The 17,089-nt window shown below is 47.8% G+C and overlaps 1 protein-coding gene across 2 annotated transcripts; it reads right to left on the reverse strand.

Moving 5' to 3' along the window:
• Positions 1 to 6,200: 6,200 nt before the first annotated feature.
• Positions 6,201 to 17,081, reverse strand: CCS (copper chaperone for superoxide dismutase). Of its 2 annotated transcripts, XM_059709992.1 has the most exons (8): positions 16,924 to 17,081; positions 16,521 to 16,593; positions 13,754 to 13,891; positions 13,361 to 13,538; positions 12,749 to 12,809; positions 6,821 to 6,898; positions 6,638 to 6,741; positions 6,201 to 6,530 (listed from the first exon to the last, which is right to left on the reverse strand). In XM_059709992.1, the coding sequence occupies exons 1-8, from the start codon at positions 16,960 to 16,962 to the stop codon at positions 6,368 to 6,370; spliced, it is 834 nt and encodes a 277-aa protein (XP_059565975.1). In that variant the 5' UTR covers positions 16,963 to 17,081; the 3' UTR covers positions 6,201 to 6,367. The 2 variants fall into 2 exon arrangements, with proteins under 2 accessions (XP_059565975.1, XP_059565977.1); XM_059709994.1 differs by lacking the exon at positions 16,521 to 16,593 and having other exon boundaries at positions 16,924 to 17,027.
• Between the last annotated feature and the right edge of the window lie 8 nt (positions 17,082 to 17,089).

Below are 17,089 nucleotides of genomic sequence, written 5' to 3' on the forward strand. Positions count from 1 at the left end.
ACCACCACCACCACCACACTCCATCTCCAGGACTACGTCTATCTCTCCAACCGAAAATCTGTCCCCATTTAACACAAACTCCCCATTCACTCCTCCTCTCAGCCTCTGGCATCCGCCATTCTTCTGTCTGTATGAATGTGACTATTCTAGGTATCTCATGTAAGTGGGATCATACAAATATTTGTCCTTTTGTGACTGGCTTACTTAGCATAATGTCCTCAAGGTTCATCCATGTTGGAGTATGTGCCAAAATTTCCTTTCTTTTTAAGGCTAAATAATATTTCATTGTATGTAGGTACTACATTTTGGGTTGTTTCTCTTGGTAAACACCTATGAACCACAGGTTGTTGTAAGCACTAAACAAGGTACAATAAAGTATTTAGCACCCTATAAATCATGGAGCTATTAGAAAAATATACTACAGAATTCTAAGTCAAATAAAAAGAACCTGTAGAACCTCAACTAGAATTGTAGTAAGCACCCGCTGTCTGCCAGGCAATCTTCTAATTTCTAAAACAACATTCAATTAGAATTATAATGCCCTATATGTGTTTAAAGACAAAAATAAAGATCACTTCTCTTGGTTTTCACCATACCTCATACCCAGAATGGATCTATTTCTGTGGTAACGATGCCAGACTTTCCCTGATACTTATCTCTCCTCATTCGGGAGCCCAGAGACATAACTAGCCCATCATGGCTGTGCCAAATGGCCTTAACTATAATAAAAAAGAGAATCAAGAAGACATTGCTAATTAAATAATGTCTATGATATGAAATATCTATGATGAACTATATCTTCTGGTTGGCTACACATGCAGACTAATACAGAGACATCACATTGGCAACTCAAAGAGTATATTGTCATTGCCATTGGCAATACCATTCTCCAAAATGGTGAACAGCTTTTTTTCCCCCCCAGCAATACTTTGGTATTTTAAATTTATTATTTTGTCGAGAGAGAGAGAGAGAGAGAGAGAGAGAAACATCAATTTGCAGTTCCACCTATATATACACCCATTGGCTGATTCTTGCATGTGCTCTGACCAAGGATCAAACCCACAACCTTGGCGTATCTGGACAACACTCGAACCAACTGAGCTACCCAGCCAGGGCAAAAACTCAATTATCCAAACCAAACAAAGAACGTGAAAGTTAATTGTCTATTTAAACTGTACCAGAAATGCTGTTTTTTTTAAAATAAATAAAATAATAAATTCTAATTATAAACATGTTTTTCACATACAAGTATATCTGGTGGGACATTTGAAAGTTGTGCAGAAAATGGAATGGGTCTTTATTACGCCTGACTACCCTGCACACTGCAAGTTGGCAAGGATGCCTAGCTTTCCCCCAATACATGCCTAGAACACCTCCCCACCCAGCATTGTCACAACCAGAAAAATCTCCCTCGCAAATCCCAAAAAGTTCCCTAAGGGGCAGTAACACCCCAGTTGAGAACCAATGGTCTAAACCAAATTTTGTAAACTTGGAGTAAGCTTAATTTTTAGTAACTCTGAGTTAACTTAGGGTAAAAATTTCTGTAATAAAGCAATCTGATAGGAAAAGACCTTATCTCTTTACAAGGAATGGAAGAAAACATGAGAAAGTCTGTCCTGTAAACTAGCGAACAGAGCCCAAATTTACTTATAAGACCTTTGCCTCAATTATATTAGCAAACAAAAGTTCTGTGGTTTATTAGGCCAAAAAAATCAGGTCCTAATCCCTGGAACCTGGAAATGTTTCTTTATTTGGAAAAAGGGTCTTTGTAGATGGGATTAAGTTAAGGATCATGAGATATGGATATTATCCAGGATTATTCAACTGGGCCCTAAAAACAAGCATGTATATCCCTATGAGAGGGAAGCAAGAGGGAGATTGGCACAGATAAACAGAGGAGAAAATCATGGGAAGACAGAGCAGAGAGAGGTTTGAAGATGTTGGCCTTGAAGATAGAAGTGATGTGGCCACAAGCCAAGAATTCCAACATCCACCAGATGTTGGAAGAGGCAAATAATGAATATTTTTCTGAATACAGTGTGGCCCTGCTGACACGTTGATTTTAGGTCAGTGATACTAATCTTCCTGACTCTGGATTTGCCTATTCAAAACATCTATATCCTATATTTGCCGAAACTGGTTTGGCTCAGTGGATAGAGCGTCGGCCTGCGGACTGAGGGGTCCCAGGTTCAATTCTGGTCAAAGGCATGTACCTGGGTTGTGGGCGCTTCCCCAGTGGGGGATGTGCAGGAGGCAGCTGATCGATGTTTCTAACTCTCTCTCTCTCTCCCTTCCTCTCTGTAAAAAAAAAATCAATAAAATATATATTTTTAAAAAATCTATATCCTATATAATAAAAGGGTAATATGCAAATTGACCCTAATGGCAGAACAACCAGAACGACCGCTGGACCAGTCACTATGAGGCGCACTGACCACCTCTTGGTCTCTTTCCCTGGCCAGCAGGCTCCGAAGAATAAGTAAAGATAATAGTTCTTATTTTAGCCCTAACTGGTTTTGCTCAGTGGATAGAGCGTCAGCCTGCGGACAAAAGGTCCCAGGTTCGATTCCGTGAAGGGCATGTACCTTGGCTGTGGGCACATCCCCAGTAGGAGGATTGATGTTTCTCTCTCATCGATGTTTCTAACTCTCTATCCCTCTCCCTTCCTCTCTGTAAAAAACCAATAAAATATATTTAAAAAAATAGTTCTTATTTTACTAGATTTATAAATAGAACAATGAAATTTGTAATTTAAAGGTTTACGGAACACCAGGCTTTAATTAACTTCAAAACATTGGGTCATAATTATATCAGATTCTTGTGACTGCTATAACAAATTTACCACAAATTTATTTTTTGTTAATCTTCACCTGAGGATATTGCATTTAGTGCCCATCCAGGTAACCCAGGGTAATTTCATCTCAAAATATTTAATCACATCTGCAAAGACCCTTTTTCCATATAAGGTAAGATTGACAGCTTCCAAGGATTAGGACTTGATAATTCCGGGGCTATTATCAGCCTATCACAGTAATCTTTTTAAAAAAGCAATTGGAAAAAAAAAAAATAGCAGTTGGGCCCTAACCGGTTTGGCTCAATGGACAGAGTGTTGGCCTGCAGACTCAAGGGTCCCAGGTTTGATTCCGGTCAAGGACATGTACCTTGGTTGCAGGCACATACCCAGTAGGGAGTGTGCAGGAGGCAGCTGATCGATGTTTCTCTCTCATCAATGTTTCTAACTCTCTATTCCTCTCCCTTCCTCTCTGTAAGAAATCAATAAAATATATTAAAAAAAAAAAAAAAAAAGCAATTGGCCTGGCCCAATTGTGGCTCAGTGGTTGAGCGTTGACCTATGTTCTATTTGTGGTCAGGACATATGCCGGGGTTTCAGGCTCCATCCCCAGTAGGGGGCGTGCAGGAGGCAGCCGATCAATGATTCTCTCTCATCATTGATGTTTCTCTCTCTCTTTCCCTATCCATTCCCTCTCTGAAATCAATAAAAATATACTTTAAAAATAAATAAAGCAATTGCTAATACCAGTAGTCTTTTCAGTGCACTGATACCATTAATGTACATCATAAACATGATGACAGCATTCTTTCCTGCTCAAATTGACAGGGGTATTATTAGAGGATCAGACCCAGGGAATTCAGAGCACTTTTCTGTTTGTGGGGGTATGGGGATCGAACCTGCAACCCAGGTACATGCCCTTGACTGGCACTCAAACCCAAGACCGTTCCAATGCTCTAACCACTGAGAACACTGGCCAGAGAGCACACAGTTTCTTTTTTTTAAAATTAATTTTATTTTTTCTTTATTTTTAAAAATATATACATTTTCTTTTTACCGACCCATACAGTTTCTGATTCAGTAAGTCTGGAGTGAAAGCCCCAGAATTTGCATCCCAAACATTTCCAGGTGACACGCAGGCTGCTGATCCAGGGACCACAAGGGTGCCCTCTCGAGAGCACTAGTAGAGGAAACAGCCAACAGGGAACCTTGAGAAGGGGCTCTGCCATTGCTCTGAAGAGGACTCCAGTCAGGCCCCTCTGCCAGAATGCAGCTGCAGACAACAGAAGGCTCTTTCAGGGTTCACAGCTCTACAAACCCACAACATGGAATCCCAGGCAGAACTGAGAACGGAACGCCAGAAAGGGTGAGCTCAGGGTCCCTGAGACATGAAGACAACGGGCGGGGGCCACTGAGAAAGCGGCTGTGGCAGAGATGATCATTGGCAGCTGAGAGAGTGGGCGGCAAAAGGAATTGTCTGGGTTCCCTAAATTGCAGTGCAAAACTGCTTAGTTTATACACAATTTGTGGCAGTTCCTGGCTAAACAATTTTTATTTTAATGGCTAAGTGTGTTCTTTTTCTAGCAAACTTCTGTTTATGACAAATGAATCTTGCTTTCCACACTTGACAATGAGAACTAATATAGTGGGTAAGAGCATAGACTTGGAGCCAGACCACCTGGGTCATGTTACTGTGTGTCTTAGGGCAAGTTCCACAACCACCTCTGTCCTGCAGTTTCCTCATCTGTAACATGGGGTAATAACAGAACCTACTTTGTAGTATTGTCATGAGGATTAAATTAATTACTGCATGGAAAGTGCTTAAAACAGAGCCTGGCACTTAATAATCACAATATAGGTACAGTGTTAGCAAATATGATTACAATTTCCTTTTTAAGAAAGTTTAAAAATGAATCAATGTAAAGAAAAGTATTTGGTGAATGATAGTACAGGTGGTTTGTGGACATGGCAGAAGTTGAGAGGTAACACAAAAATGTTTGAATTTGGTAAAGATTTTCAGACTGTGCTCTCCAGAGTCCGAGGATAGTCCACATCTGCTTTACAGATGCATGGACAGTGTTCTGTGATTAAAAACAAAGTTTGTAAACTATACAGCTAAGAGTCTAGAAGAAAGAAAAGCTAATGGGGATGGTGATTTTTAAGGGTTGAAACACAGTAGAGCAGTGGTTCTCAAGCTGTGGGTCGCAACCCCTTTGGCAGTCGAACGACCCTTTCACAGGGGTCGCTTAAGACCATCCTGCATATCAGATATTTACATTATGATTCATAACAGTAGCAACATTACAGTTATGAAGTAGCAACGAGAATAATTTTATGGTTGGGTCACAACATGAGGAACTGTATTTAAAGGGCCAGAAGGTTGAGAACCACTGCAGCAGAGGCTGGTGAGCAGTTTAGCCATAAAAGGGTTAAATCCAGCCTTACTTCCAGCAGGAAGGTGAGTGGAGGCCAGGGGTTGGCTGTGGGCAGAGTCCAAGAGGAGTTCATGCAATGAGGCGGACATGGAAAGACAGCCTGGGCCCCAGGATTAAAAGAATTTGGTTCCCCAAGAAACAAGGGGAGCTGGAAAGCAACCAGAGAGGTTAGGCAAGAAAGAGCAGGGTCCAAGGGCTGGGGCTAGCGGCACAGCCAGCAGCCTTCAGGGAGAACCAGGCAGGGCCTGGGAATGGGAGCAGAGCTAGGCACATCTCAGCTGAGGCCAGCTAAATGCGAAACCACCCATCTGGTTGCCCGCAGGCAGCGTCAAGGGCAAAGTCTGTACTCCGGCAGCCCACGTGTCATGAGAGCGGTTTTGTCATGGATGAGCAAGCCTGACGCAGTCCAGTGCGGGTAGGGGTGGGCAGCAAAGCAGATAGATGAGTGGGGAGGACCAGAATCCCTGGCCCCACACACACCCTTGGATATCAGCCATCTCTGTGAGACGGGAGCTTGACTAGGGCTGCCTCCAGCACCCAGTTTGGTTTCAGAATCACAGCCACTGCTCCTTTAACTTACCAGGTGCCAGGCCCTGTGCTAAGCACTTATTAGATTAATTTAGAATCTTCCTCTTGTGAGTAAAGAAATTGATTCAAGACAGATTACTTTTTTAAAGGGGGGGCGCATTGGGAGGATGTAGGGGTATCCCTTGACCCCCCAGGTCCGGAGCTGGCTGTCCACACTGGGTTCCCCGGGCCACAGTGAGGGGAGGGAGACAAGGCACAAACAGCAATATGACTGTGTGGTCCTTCACTGTGACCCTGAGGAGGATGGGGCCCTCGGGAGGTGTGTGGATTTAAATCCAGTTTTGTTTGGCTCCAAAACCCAAGAGCTGGCTCTCGAAAGGGAGGGCAGGGGCAGAGGGACTGGGTTCACCACGCCCATGGGACCTGGGGTCACGGACAAAACAGAGTTCCATGTGAATAGAAAAACTTTACTTTGCCAAGGGAGCGTCACAGCAATCCCTGCACACCCCGTACCCTTGTTCCTGGACTAGGCAAGCAGGGCTCCCCCATCCCCTGGAGGAGGACGGCATCAGCTGGGAGGATGGTGGGCCTGAGACTGAGGCGGAGGCCTTGCTCAGAGGTGGGCAGGGGGCTGGGATGGCTGCGGCGGTTCCTTTCGTCCCTTGCCAGCAATGGGCCGGCCTCGCTCCTCCCAGATGGTGAGGCCGTCGCAGGCGCAGATCTGCTTGGGGTTCTGGAAAAGGCCAGCGGAGCGGGCGATGATGCCACAGGCCAACCTGCAGAAGAATGTGTGGTCAAGAGTGGGCACTTGTCTGGGCCGCTTGTGGGGTCCGCAGGCACGGCTGGCAGAGCACAGCCTCCTGCCGGGGGTGGCATTACCCACCTCTCTCCTGAGTTCCCCGTGATCTTGGATAAGGGATGGCCGCCCCGGCCCAGGTCGTCTTCTCCCTCATCAATGACCAGGCTTCGGCCAATCACATCCCATACCTTTGAGGGGAGACAACAAATGGCCTCAGGCAGTGTGCCCACCTGTGAGGAAAGGTCCCCACTTTCTTCTCCAGCTTACCTTCAGCTGCTCATCCTCTATCCTGAAGATGGCTTGGCCATCAGCATCAGCGTGGACATTCCCCAGGTCTCCCCGGTGCTGCAACGAGACCCAGGGGGAAAGAGCACGTGGAGCACAGTTGCTAGGTTCTGGCTTCCCAGTCTCTGACTCCCCCAAAGTACCAGAGTCCCCCTGTGGGTACAGTTGGGTAGGATAAAGAGATGGCCCAGGACACAAGGAAGCCAACTGGATGCTCCCTCCCTGGAACCGAAATCCTGGGCAGGATGAGAGCACCCTGAAAACAGCCAGTGACTCCTTCCTGGGAAGCCATGACCACTGGACCAGGCTGTTTCTCCCACGAGGCCGTTGTCAGCCTTGCCTCCTGGCCTCAGAAGCTAACCCAATTCCTACTTCTTCCCAAGCCCAGTTCTCCAGCCTCCTGATGACTCTGAGCCCTTGACAATCAACCTGCAGTTCCTCTGGGCTTAAGCTGGCCACGCTTGGCTTCTTGACCCTCAGAGGCAGCCAGCATCCTTTCCCTGATGGCCAGCCTCCAAGAACAGAGAGAAGAAACACAGGGGCCAAGGCCTGTCCAGGCTCTCCCCAGAAGCTGGCTCTGCCCTGGAAGGTAACAAAAATGTAACACATCTACTGAGCATCTCCTAAATCAGTGTGGACGAAAGGGGCCACATGCTGACCTGACAAGCTCAGGGGAGGCCTGCATGGCAGTCTTGCAAACTCAGAGGCCTAAAGTCACCACAAAGGATGGTCTGAAATTAAACTTTAAAAGTAGTTATGGTGGGCAGTTACATCCTAGGCCAGTATCTTCACTGACAAGGTCAACCTTTACTTTAACTGAGCCTGTCTGTCTTTTTGCATCTATGATAACATACCCTTGAAATGTCTGGGTAACTTATAACTTCCTTTTTTTTTTTTTCTGGAGCCCCTGGGGCACAACCAAATGTGCTGGGCGCCAGGACAGATATTCCTTCATTATCATGTTAATTGATCCTGTACCCACCTAAGTATGTGTCCATCATTTTACTTTTTATCCAATCCCAGGGGTTTCCCCTGTTTTGCTTTATCCCTCCTCCTTAATCTATCACCAATGAATTTCATGTAACCCACCTACATCCCTCCTTTGATTGCAATGTATAAATACAAATGTAACGCGCCATTCTCTGCAGCATTATCTCAATATGTTGAGGTTCTGCTTCCTGGCATGCCAGGAGCCGGTCCATCCTTGCTGTTTCAAGGAACCTGGCATATATGGCATACTGTTTTTAATATGTTTGCTCACCTTCTTGGCACTATGTGTTTTAACCAAGGTCACCTCTCTGAGAAAGGTTGTTTCCCCAGGTAGGGATTTTCCCCTGAAGTTAGGGAGGGAATAAAACCTCTTAACTAAGTGCCAGGTGGGTAATTAATCACTTTAACTACGAACAATCATGCTTAAGCTACATAATCTTTACTCCCTGGAATGGAGATAAGAAACGCCCTAACCTTTGGAATAGAGATTGATAGGATTGGAATCAACTGGTATAAATACAGATGTAACAAGACAGCAGGACACAGAAGCTAGACTCAGAACCTAGACACAGAACCGACACAGAAACCTAGACACAGAACCTACACAGAACCTAGAGACAGAAGAACTTCACTGGAGAGAACATGGCAAAAGATCCTGGACAGAAACTGGACACAGAACCTAGACACAGAACCTAGACACAGAACCTACACAGAACCTAGAGACAGAACCTAGGGAGAGAACATGGCAAAAGATCCTGGACAGAAACTGGCCACAGAACCTAGAGACAGAACCTAGCGAGAGAACCTGGCTGAAGAAACTAGAGACAGAACCTGGCTACAGAACCTGGATAGAACATGGCAAGAGAACCTGACTAGAACCTGGTGATTGAACCTGGCTGGAGAACCTGGACAGAACCTGGCTGGAGAACCTAGCAAGAGAACATGGACACAGAACCTGGCTGGAGATCCAAACCAGAACTTCGCTGGAGATCCAGACCAGAACTTGGCTGGAGATCCTGGCTAGAGATCCTGACTAGGCTGCTGATCAACTGAACGCTGTCTCCGTGTCATTCCTTCTTCGCCGACTCCGTCTACACCTTTGGGAACCCCTGGACCCGCTGGGGCTGGACCCCAGCACTGGCATATGTGGACAGTTAGGCTCAAATAAACTCACAAAAATTCCTTACAGGTGTCAATGGGTTTTTTACATAAACATCTGACACCCTCTGCCAGGCATGGGGGTGCATATGCAGTCACCACCCTCAAGGGCTCGCAGCTCAGGGGGAGCCAGATGTGGGACAGAGGAGTGATTATGACAACAGGGTTAGTACAACAGTGTATATTCCAGTGACAAGACCTACTGATGAGCCACAGAAACTCACATCTGTGCAAATAAACCGTCCCCAACCTGACACTTGGGCAGAAGCAAGTGCCTATGCCTGTGTGGCACGCAAAGCATGTCACTGTATGCCGGGTTTGCCAAGCAGCAAGAAGAGCCACTTCTCTTTATCTTGTTTCTCAGAGAGACATCTGCTGCTTACATCTGGCTCTTTTCTTGCGTCCTGTGTTGGGGCTTTTATGGTAGAAAGATAAGGAGGGGGAGGCAATGACACAGAGCCTTGGGGAGCGTTTTCAGGACTTGGCTGAGGGTGCAGTAGAGGAGTGCAGCTCAGAGGTGCACCCCAGTAGAGGGTCAGGAGGGGCAGCCTTTCCAATCCCTCCTCGACACAGTGGGTGGAACTGGGCCAGGTGGCCTCAAACATCACACCTAGCAGCCCAGCAGGGCCTGCACCCTCAGGCACTGGGGAGCCAAGAAGGGCTTCAGGCTGGGGCATGACATGGTGACCCCATGCTCTGGAGCAATCCCTCCAGTACAGAAGCACTAAGTGTTTGAAGAGAAAGGAGAGAAGGGGAGGAAGCTGGGACCACTTAGGAGACATGAAACAGGACAACCAGGCGTGGATGTAAATTCCCACATTGGCCAGCACCGGTATGGCTCAGTGGATAGAGCATCGGCCTGTGGACTGAGGGGTCCCAGGTTCGATTCTGGTCAAGGGCATGTACCTTGGTTGCGGGCACATCCCCAGTAGGGGGCGTGCAGGAGGCTGCTGATCGATGTTTCTCTCTCATTGATGTTTCTAACTCTCTATCCCTGTTCCTTCCTCTCTGTAAAAAAATCAATAAAATATATTTTAAAAAAATTCCCACATTGAACTCTTTTCCATCTGGCCAAAACCAGAAGTTGAAATCCAAAAGGAACCTGCCAGTCGTCCTGGTCACCTTGGCCATGCAGCTTTTGCTCAAATCCTCCTCTGTCTACATGAAGGGCTTGGGCACAACAGAGCAACTGGCTCCAGGTCCTTCTGATTCTCGGTCCTGAGAGGGGCCCGGACCAGGGCCTGAGTCACGGGGTGGCCTCTTGCTCTTCAAAAACCTTCACTTCATGAGAGACTCGGGCTGTCAGTTCCCAGATGCTTCCAGCAGTTTCATGTCTCGAAGGCTCTGCCTGTGGTGTTTCCTCTGTTGAGCCTGCCATTCCCACTCCTGCTTGTCAAACCTGCCTGATTCCTGCTCAGCCCCGTTCAAGGCTCAGTGAGGAAGAAGCCTGTAAGGTGCACCTCCCCTGTACTCACACCTGCGTGCTCCCCGGAGGGTGGGCTGCGCCTGGTGTCACTTTCAAGATTAGGTTACTTTTTTTTTTTTCCAGTTTCACTTTTTCCTTTGTTTAAACAAATGTGCGCCACAGTGGTTCAACAAGTAAGGCAAATGACATGAATATGAAAGCTGCAGTTTGTAATATACCACACCTAGAACCCAGAGATGGCGAATTAGACTAAAGTGGTAGTCATTCTAATTAAACACTCAGGATGACTTGGCTTGCAGCATGGAAACTGTCCATATAGGTTTCTTTTCTCTTAATGCTCAGAGGTCCCACATTATCTCCAGTCTTTTCATTGTGTTTTGTGTGAGCTCCATCGCAGAATGGGAACTTTTTAGACCTCCAACAACAGGTTACAAAAAGAAGTATGGCTTCAGTTTCCGATGCCCCTCTCACTCCCTTCCTCCAGGGAAACCAGCTGCTGTGCTGTGAACTGCCCTGGGGTGAGGCCCACGTGGCCAACGTGCCTGGCCAACAGCCATGGAGGCCCCCAGGCCTGCCAACAGACGCATGAGCCGGCGTGGAAGCGGACCCTCCCACCTTGAGCATGGAGATGGCTGCGGCCCCGGCCAGCACCTTGGCTGCAGCCTGAGAGACCCTAAACTGCACCCAGAGAACATGAGATGATAAATGCTTGTGGTTTTAAACCCCTAAGTTTGGAGTAACTTAGTTCACAGCGATATATAACTGATACACGAAACACAAGCATGCCCTGGGGCAATGGACATGACAAAAAGGCTTCTCAAACTCTGGGGGTGGGGGAAGGGGAGGGGGAGTAAAAACTTTTTACCATGAGAAATGTGACAGCTGTCAAAAGTAAAAAAAAAAAAAAAAATCAGTTACATGAACTATACACACACACCATGTTTTCATTTGTGTTGTGGCAGAAGGTCCTGGGGGGGGGGGGCGTGTGAAGAGGAGTCCTCGGCTCCCAGGACCAGGACCCAGAGCTTGCCTGGTACTGAAACCCGCATGGGGGAACACACAACTGCAGGAAGTGAAGTAGGTGGCATTAGGTGTGTGAGGACAGGGCATTAGGAAACATTAAATCACTTGTTTGACATCCAGGACAAAGTTTCCATTTGGTGTTCACAGGCCTTTTACACCTCTCTAACATTTGCTAATCACTTGAGCAAAGATAAAGGGACCTCAGTCCCTGGCAGGACACAGAACTCGGTTTAAGCCTGAACTGATTTATTTCTACAATGATCCTCCTATTCAGGCTGGAAGTACTGGTTTTTCATTCTCTGTGGCAATTATCAAGTGTCTTGTTAAAAAATCAATCTACCTTCATTATGTCTTGCTTTGATTCAAAATAATGGTGAAGGGCCACGGGTGTAGATGAAACAGGACTGGCCATGAGGTGGTGACTGCTGAAGCTGGGTAAAAGGGACCTGCCGGTTCAGGACAGTAGTTTCTCTATTTTATTTATTTATTTTTTAAAATATATTTTATTGATTTTTTACAGAGAGGAAAGGAGATAAATAGAGAGTTAGAAACATCGATCAGCTGCCGTCTCACACCCCCTACTGGGGATGTGCCTACCCTAACCCTAACCCTAACCCTAACCCTCACACCCCCTACTGGGGATGTGCCTACAACCAAGGTACGTGCCCTTGACCGGAATCGAACCTGGGACCTTTCAGTCCGCAAGCTGACACTCTATCCACCGAGCCAAACCTGCTAGGGCGAGTTTCTCTACTTTAGAATATGTTTGAAACTCTGTGACAGACTACAGCACTAAAAATAACCAAATTTACCTAAAGAAAAGCAATGAGTAATAATTTAAATCAAAACATTGAGTAACTAACGGAACAAGCAGTACTCAAATAGGGCAAACATCATTAAGGCAACACGTGACTCACTATCGATGAGAAAAACACTTCTCTGGTGAAAAATGAAACTCTGGGACCAGGAGTTGGAGCACTGGGGAATGGCCTGTCCAGTTTAGGTAAAACCTTCAACTTCTACACCGTCACTTCCCCGGGAAGCTTTCCCACTGCCCATGCCCTTAGGGCTGCACCAGGGGCTTGCTCTGGGCTCCCAGGGGCCTCCAGCAGGATTCTCACTGTGCTGCAACCAGAGCACTCAGTGGTCGCCCCTCCATTGACAGAAAGTGTCACAAATGCTCCTAACTGGAACGAGGTGAAGGGAAAAGACCCCAAAAAGGCATCTCACTCAAAGGCCCCACGGGCTGCTTGCCTGTCCCTGGAGACCTTGGGCTCTGTCTCAGCCTAAGCCTCACAGAGCTGGACACTTACCCGGTCAGCGTCCCGAGGGCCCCCATGAGATGTTCCATCAGGGTTAAAGTGGTCCCCACAGCTAGGAGAAAAGGTAGCAGGTAGGCAGTGAAACAGCAGCTCACAGGCCAGACGATCCATCCTCTTACTTTAACTACATTTGCATGCATGCATTCATTCAACAAACAGGCTCACTCTATGCCAGGCTTTGGGTTGAGGGTACTAAGAAGAGTCGAACATTGGTCCCGCCGTCAATAAGCTTCTAAAGGAGACACAAATGAGTAAACTACTAATAGGATGACAAACACCATGACACAGGGAGTCACCGTGTCCAGGAGTCACCTTCCATCTTAGAGACAGTAAGGTGGCTATGAGCAGGACCATCAAGGTCAGGTTTTGGTTCAAATCCCCACTCTACTATTTACATGCTCTGGGGCCTTTGACAAATCATTTAACCTCTTTGATCCTCAGTTTCCTTATCTGTAGAATGGGCCTGTGTGTATACGCTTCACAGAGTGCTTATGAGGACCAAGTATGAAAGTGCGTGTAAAGGGCTGAATATAGCCCCCTGCACATAGTGAGTACACAACTGGGGGGATGAGGATGCCGCAAGGGAGGTTACAGACAACTTACCTGTTGCAGTTCCTTGTGAGGTCCCCGAACTGATGAACATGGAGTCCGTGTGGCCCAGGCTCCAGGCCATCAATGGTTCCCTCAATGAGGCAGCGCTCAGGGGTCAGCTGTAGGAAGCGCACCACCCCCTGCACAGGGCCAGGGCCCCCTAGAATGGCCACTGCTGCCCCCAGATTCTCTGCAAGGTATTAGACACCTGGGTTGGTTTGCCACCTCACCCAGACCCACCTCTTCATCAGCTGGGGAAGGGCCTGGAGAGAGCCCCACATAACTTTCACACCTTCTCCAAAGTCTCTCCAACCCAAAGCCACAAAATCCTATGGTTAGATTTATACCAGTCCCTGGCCACCTCCCTCCCAGAAAGACAAGGTCAAGACCACAGTAGTTACTCACGCAATAGGCCCGTGCCCATGCCCTTGAGTACCGCCTGCCGCCCCGTTCCTTCTAAGAGGGCCTGCACCTCCTGGCTGGGCAGGGTGGTCTGCACCAGGACCATCTGGTTCTCCAACTGCACCTCTACACTCTGGACACCTGGGAGGGAAGGAGGGGCAGAGGGCAGCAGAGGGCTGGCACCCCTGCGCTGGGAACAGGGAGGAGAGAAGCAGAGGGTGGCTCCCATCCCCATCTTCACCAACCTCCCATGGCTGGAGGCAGGCTCGGAAGTTGCCTTCTAGCTGTGTAAGGCCCTTAACTTCTCTAAGGCTGTTTCTTTATAAAGAAAGTGAGGATAATGTCACCAATCCCAGGATTGTTGTGAGTCCTTATTACATGCCGGGCGTTATCTATAACTTTTGAAACATACGTAATTTTTAAAAATATATCTTTGTTGATTTTTTTTACAGAGAGGAAGGGAGAGAGATAGAGAGTCAGAAACATCAATGAGAGAGAAACATCGATCAGCTGCCTCCTGCACACCTCCAACTGGGGATGTGCCCACAACCAAGGTACATGCCCTTGACTGGAATCGAACCTGGGACCTTTCAGTCCGCAGGCCGATGCTCTATCCACTGAGCCAAACCGGCCAGGGCCATACATAATTTTTTTTAAAAAATGTTTTTTATAAAATCAGGCTATCAGAGCAGCATTATTCATAATAGCCAAAGGTGAAAACAATCCAAATGCCCATCCACTGATGAATGGATAAAAAATGTGGTATTTCTAGACAGTGGAATCCTGTTCAGCCATATAAAGGAATGAAGCACTAGGCATCACAACATGGATGAGCCTTGCAAACATTGTAATGAGAAAGCCAGTCATAAAAGGCCACATATTAGATGATACCATTCTGGAGGAAATGTCCAGAATAGGTAAATCGGTAAGGACAGGAGGGAGATTAGGGGGTAGGAGCATAGGAAGGCGGTGCTAAAGGGTTCAGTTTCTTCATGAGGTGATGAAATATAATTGATAGCGGTGACGGTTGCACAACTCTGTGAGTATACGAAAAACCACTGGACTGTATACTTTAAGTGGTGATTTTGTGATATGTGAAGTACATTTCAATAAAGCTCATACGTACATAAGAAAGGGTTCTAGCACCATCATCATGAGAGCTAACATGGACTGAGCATGCACTGTGGGCTTTTTCGTAATTCACCTGTAGTAACTCCTTCCACACTCAAGTAACCCTGTGAGCTGATTACTATTATCCTCATGTTACAGATGAGGAAACTGAGGCACCGAGAAATTAAGAAACTTGCTCACAGTCACGTTGTAGTAAACTGTGGAACTGGAATGCATCCCAGGCAGCCTAGCTCCAGAGCCTGAGCACGTCACCTGGACACTGCTCACCTGATAAGCAGCCGCCAGCCTCCAGCTGGGTTGGGACCCCCTCCTCTGCCCTCCTGTGGCAGCTGCCACTTCCCCCTCGTAACTCACGCTGCACTGACTTCAGTCCTCTGTGAGGCCAGGAGCTGTGTGTGTTCCACGAGGGTCAGGTTCAAGAGTCAGTATGTCTCAATTGCCCCCCAAGTCCCCAAAGTTACCCCTGTGAGAGTACACAGCCTGTGGGATAACTCTTGACACATGCTGAGTTTTGCAGAGCATCAAGCCAACTCAAAAAAGGAAGAAAGGGGCTTCCCTTTCATTCAGATATTCAGGGCTCCCAAGCCTTTTCAGAGAACCCTTGAATCCTCTAAATGTTGCTCTCACCTGTAGGGCTTACAATCATGCTCTTGTTTTTTTTGTGTTTTTTTTTTTTTAAAGGGCCATGCAAATCTTCCCTGTATTATTCCAATTTTAGTATGCGTGCTGCCAAAGCGAAGACCATCATTCTGCTCTGACCTCAGTAAGTGTGTTTGCTGCACTGTAGGGTAAAGTCCAGGGGAGCCATGGGCAGCCCAGAAGACAGGTTAAATGAGGCATTTCATGCCATGCTCAGCTAGCGCCCTGTGAACTGAATGCTACTGACCATTGGCCTTCCCTCTATCTTTCGTTTCCCTCCTCCGTATTCTTTCGACATGGAGGAGGCCAGGGTCAGGCAAAGTACTGACCCTCGTCCTCAGGGAGCTCACAGGCTGTGGGAGAACTCAGACTATGCCTGGGTTAACCATCAGGCAGAGAAGGGAAGAACAGCTGTGGTACAGACAAGGTGCCTGCTCAAAGGAGGCAGAACTGAGAAATGCAACCGGGAGGAGGCAGCACGTGAGAGACGGGAATATTGGGGCTGTGGCTCCAAAAGGTCTTATCGGCTGCTTCTTCAGAGCCCCTGCAGCATCCTGGACACTGCCGGGGACCAGGCAGCATCCGTAAGAGATCAGGCAGACACAGCCACCTCCTCCCCTGCAAGAACAAGGCAATTCTGGGAGCATTTGAGGCCTTGTTCCCTGGCACATATCATTAGTTTGGCTCAAATAAACTCAGAAAATTTTCCCTAAAAAAGGAACAGGGCAATTCTGTGAAAAGGAAACCCTACAAATAACCAAACTGTCCCTCACTTTTACACACATCAGGATGGTGATACTGTCCTCCTCTGGCAGCTGAGGGAGCAAACGAGGCTAGAAGGTTACACCTTATCTGAGGCCACAAAGCTTGCAGGCAGCCTGTCCAAACCCAAAGCTGAGGCTTGGCGCCTTCCCTTGCCTCAAGGAAAGAGGGTCTAAGAGATCTGCCTGCCTCTCCCGGAGGCCTCTGGCCGGTTCGCAGAAAATGCACTGGCTCTTACCTGGCACCCCTTGCAGGGACCTGCGCACTGCGTCCACACAGCTCTGACAGGTCATCTGCACGGCGAACTCCAACTGCAAGGAAGGCAGGGACCGGCCGATGAGAGCTGAGAACCCCTCTTGCGTGACCCTGTTTCACTACCTCCCCTACAACCACCCCAGAGGCCTGGGGAAACGCCTGACCCCTCTTCAAGCGCCTTCTTCATTATCACTCAAGATCAATTCAGGACAACCACCCTCCAACATTAAAGCCAAGGACTCTCCTACTATCGCACTTTGCCATCCAGATCCCCAGGTCCCGCTCCTAGTGCCCGCTTCTCCCTTCCCCTTCTCGAGGTAACGATCACCCCTAGGGGTCGTGGCTCTCTGTCCCGCGAGGCTCCCACATTGGGCGTCGACCCTCACCGTGCAGGCGGTCTCCCGGTCCCCCGAGTCCGACGCCATCTCGGACCCAGTCACTGACAGGAGGACCTTAACAGCTCGAGTCCTACAGCGGAAATCCAAGCAGCATCACGAGGAGGCGGAGCCTCGGAAGCCAGGCTTTGCCCCGCCTCCTGGCGCGTGCGCACGC

Source organism: Myotis daubentonii, chromosome 9 (genome assembly GCF_963259705.1).
Source record: "Myotis daubentonii chromosome 9, mMyoDau2.1, whole genome shotgun sequence".
In the NCBI taxonomy this organism is placed as follows: domain Eukaryota; kingdom Metazoa; phylum Chordata; class Mammalia; order Chiroptera; family Vespertilionidae; genus Myotis; species Myotis daubentonii.

What these genes read in the sequence shown, in the direction of transcription:
- CCS (XM_059709992.1), bottom strand. Translation starts at nt 16,962, where the DNA reads ATGGCGTCGGACTCGGGGGACCGGGAGACCGCCTGCACG. An exon ending in CATGGGCACGGGCCTATTGC is followed by an intron (nt 13,539 to 13,753) that starts GTGAGTAACTAC and finishes AATACCTTGCAG; the next exon opens with AGAATCTGGGGGCAGCAGTG. An exon ending in ACGGGGAACTCAGGAGAGAG is followed by an intron (nt 6,531 to 6,637) that starts GTGGGTAATGCC and finishes ATTCTTCTGCAG; the next exon opens with GTTGGCCTGTGGCATCATCG.